Source organism: Hypanus sabinus, chromosome 7 (assembly GCF_030144855.1).
Source record: "Hypanus sabinus isolate sHypSab1 chromosome 7, sHypSab1.hap1, whole genome shotgun sequence".
Classification (NCBI taxonomy): domain Eukaryota; kingdom Metazoa; phylum Chordata; class Chondrichthyes; order Myliobatiformes; family Dasyatidae; genus Hypanus; species Hypanus sabinus.
This window is the reverse complement of record NC_082712.1, coordinates 47,576,911-47,580,963: the sequence shown is the minus strand read 5'-3', so window position 1 is coordinate 47,580,963 and position 4,053 is coordinate 47,576,911. Positions and strand designations below refer to the sequence as shown.

At 38.7% G+C, this 4,053-nt stretch overlaps 1 protein-coding gene across 1 annotated transcript; it reads left to right on the top strand.

The window, feature by feature from the left end:
* The first annotated feature begins 853 nt into the window (after nt 1–853).
* On the top strand, nt 854–3,563 carry LOC132396320 (prorelaxin-like). Its single transcript, XM_059973836.1, has 2 exons — nt 854–1,406; nt 2,955–3,563. Exons 1-2 carry the CDS (start codon nt 1,226–1,228, stop codon nt 3,242–3,244), a joined length of 471 nt encoding a protein of 156 aa, XP_059829819.1. The 5' UTR covers nt 854–1,225; the 3' UTR covers nt 3,245–3,563.
* The last annotated feature ends 490 nt before the right edge of the window (nt 3,564–4,053 follow it).

The following is a 4,053-nucleotide window of genomic DNA, read 5'->3' as shown; positions in this document are numbered from 1 at the left end:
CATTAACTATCCAGGACAAGGCTCTGTGGCTGAAAGGAAGTGTTGACAATTTGGGTTAAAATGTCGTATCAGGGCCCTTATGGTACTTTTCAGGGATTTTATGCAGGATTCTAACTGGAAATGTTGTCAATACCTCAAAGTTCTGTTGTTGTGGGTCACTAGGCAACAATTGTGAAGTGGTGAGTCACAGCACTTAGAAAGTTACACTTAGAAACATGTGCAACAATTAGGAAGCCAAGCAGTTAGACTGATTCACCTCCGTGACATATTCTTTGCCTGCCTAAAGACTTGAGCAACATCAACAGTTATCTGATCTTCATTGCAAGTATCTTGCAAGTGGTCTGTTAGACTTGGCATTCATTTCCTCATGGCGGCCGAGGCCCAGTACTGGACTGCCAAAGCTCTCTTTTCAAGAGGAGGCACATTCCCTCTGTACACACAGCCCTGATAAACAGGCCCGGATGAAAGGTGAAACTGAATTGAAATACACTGTTACATGATAAAGTTTCTATTTAATACTTTATGCATCCTTATTTTGTAGAGTAAATTCTTTAATAAAATCCTTATTCAAATTTTGTGATTAATTGAAATTGCTACAGTGCAACATGACTTGCTATTGGTCAAAGCAGTCCCCCTGACTAGTGCTTAGGTTTTCTTTTGTTGATCTGTTTGAGAGCTGAATTACACTTTGAAATAAATGTCTCTAAAGTGATCATATTCCATAGTTGACAATGTTCCCTAATATGTGAGAATTAGATAATAGAGTGACGTTTCTGGATTTTCCAGTCATACAGCAGAAATAGTGCTTTACTCAAGAACTGTCAGAAGTCTATTATAAACGCCAATTGGTTGGACTCAACATCAGTTGATGAACGATTCTATTTGTATTTGGTTTGTACATTGTGGATTTGAGTTGTTGGAAATAACCCAAATCACGAGGAAGAGAAACAAAAGTTAATGAAAAACAACGGTGCATCACTGTGAGGGAGCAATGGTGTCATAAAAGGAGGAAAGAACGAATGAACATAAAACCAGGGACAGAGAGGGCAGGTGAGGATTCTCTGAAACAACTGAGAAATCCAGTCAAGTAGGAATCTGAGAGACGAAACGTGGTATTGACTACCTGCAAAAGGCTGCTCCTGCTGGTGTGTAGAAGTGTTGGAGAGTGAGGGGGCAGCTAGCGGTCAGTTATTATAGGGTCAACAGGGGTTAAAGCTGAGTAGCAATGAGGCACCAGCTGTGCGTCCTGTCGATTGGGCTGCTGCTTACCAATAGCCAAGTCTCTGCAAGCACTGCTCGAGAGAATCCTGATGCAGTTTTCAAGGTTTGCAATAAAGATTTCCTCAATAAAGTCATGGAAATCTGTGGAGGGTGGGTCCAGAAATCTGAAATTCCTGATGCACCTGGTGAGTATTGAATTTCTTTTCATTAAATAGCATTGATTATTTATATTGTTAATTAACAAGTTGGATGCTTACTATTCTAAGCATTGATATGTTATTAATTTCAAAATCTATAATGGCTGGTCATCAAGACAGTGATTTGAATGTTGTTATTTCATTAACAAAGGGTTCAAATGATTGGTGACAACCCCAAGTAATGCTAGCCTTTGACAATTCCACTTACTTTGTTTTGCTTACCTGATCCTGTGGTGTTGGCTTCCTTAAACTATCTTTGGATTCCCTGTTTTCCAAAAAGAAGTTTACTCTTACATCAAAGTCTATAGTTTCCTTACAAACTGTGGAATGTGTTGGGTAGCTTTATGGCTGCAGTATTCCTTAGAGAAACGTACTGCATTAGGTTATTACTCATCATTTTTCACTGTGTTCATAGTGCTGGTGACTTTCTGCTATGAAGCTGTCAAATCTAGCATGTACACTTGTGTAATGGCTGATGCTGACATTGTGTTCAATTTTTCGAACAGAGTTCCACCATGATGGGGAAAAGTGAGAGGCAGAATAACATTCACTTCAAAGACTTGTAACACATGTTCACTCTGCACAGACAGCAGAGAAACATGAAACAGAATGTAGTGCACAGGTCAATAATGTTTCATTCTGATGAAGGGTCAGTGAACTGACATGTTATTTCTTTCTCTCTGACCTGCAGAGACTTTCCAGTCTTTTTTTGCTTCATATGGACACATTCTTCAGTGTATTTGGAGTTGCATTCATCCAGCAATGTAGAGAACTCACTGTTACAACCTAACTTATGCCTCCTAGATGGTAAAATGCCTTTGCAAAGCCAGGAATTGAGTTCCCCAGTGCAGATACTTAACTTCTAGTGTGATCTTGTGATACAGCAATTAAATTTCAGATAAGATTCAATTATCCTTGATCCCCAGGCCATTGATATTGGACTAAGCTATTGAAAGTCAAGTGCAAATGTTTGACTTGTGGAGACAGCCATTGCTTGACCTTAGCACCACATGAATGTAGTTTAACTCTTTAGTCCAAGCTAAGATTTTGTCGTGGCATCCTCTATTTGACTTACACCAAGCATTTGGAGAACTTAAGAGAGTGCGCATCAAATCAGCAATGCAAAATGATTAATTTCAATTCTGCCTGCCCTTACAAATCTCTTGAGATGTACCGTGGAGTCCATAGTAGTGAAAGTGGTTAAAGGTCAGCACCAGCTGGTACAAATGGTTAAAGGAAAGTTACTGTGGAACTTCAGGTTTCTCTACTTCATGTCTGATGGTCGCTGCAAGAAGATGTCTTGCCTCAGCTGCTGGGTATCTTTGATGATAGATGTTGCCTTTTTGAGGAAGCATTTATCAATGTTTTGTATTATTGTCAACCTTTCCTCTATATGCTGATGAATTTGAACTGATGTTTGTAACCAAATTTACTATCCCACTTCCTGAGATAGACTGTTGCAGGGAAGAAAAGACAGTAAAATTAGTCTCAATAACTATTTTCTTGTTCACAGATGGCATTTTATTTATGTTCTAGCTCCATCCCAGGAAACACCAGATATGATGGAACTGAAGAAGATGATGATGGACCTTGTAAAAAATGGGATTCAGCGTATTGAATCATATGAAAGGAGGCTGTTCTTTCACAACGTGGAGAATCAGGATGAGCAGTTGGCAGTGAACATCTCCAAGACTGCACAAGGCAGGGTCCTTCTCCTGAGGGATCCCATACAGAGGAAACTCACAAGAAGAGCAGTCACACTTTCTGACAAATGCTGCAATACTGGTTGTAAATATCAGGAACTTGCTATCTTATGTGAACCATGAAGTGATAACGGTAGAATTTCTATGCTTACAGAATATTTCCACACAAGGATACAAAACTTTAATTCAACCTTTTGACAAGGAAGATAACGTGGCTAAACATGCACTTTGTGGGTCAGGATTTGCCAAACTGAATGGTTGGGAAATCCTGCATAGTTGGGTGAATTCGTTCCCAAATCAAACAGTGCATGCTGTTGGAGGAAGATCTGTATTGGGGTAGGAATAGATCTCCAAGTCTTGAGGCCACATTTAATTCACCAATAAATAAGAATTTTGCATTGTTAATTGCTTCAATCATCATTTCTTTTTGTCATCAAAAGTATTTCTGAAAAATAATCCATCCAAATAAAAGAGGACAGAGTTTTTTGAAGGTGGAATTTCTAGATAACACCTTCCTAATGGAAACAGACAAAGAGGTCATTTAATAAAACTGCTTTTATTTAGATGGTGAATTCAACTAGAAAAAAAATACATGCTCCAATGCTAGTCAATATGAAATGTAAAAAAAAAGCTGAAGTAAATATTTGATTGTAAGATTAGAAGTTGCTAAGTGATTGCAGGCACAAGGCTATGAAAAGACAGATGTACAGTGTAGGGATGTGAAGCATTGAGGACAAGGAAAAAGATCGTCTGTCAGTAAGCATAAAAACTGTCCCAACAATGTTCTTCCACATAACAGCGTCCAGTAAGTATATTCCTTGTTGAGCTATGTGCTAACATGCTGCAAGCAGTGACTTTTTGATCCAATTACATCAATAAATAACGTCACTGCACATATCAAAGTCATTATTGTGCATCAAATTCAATGGAGA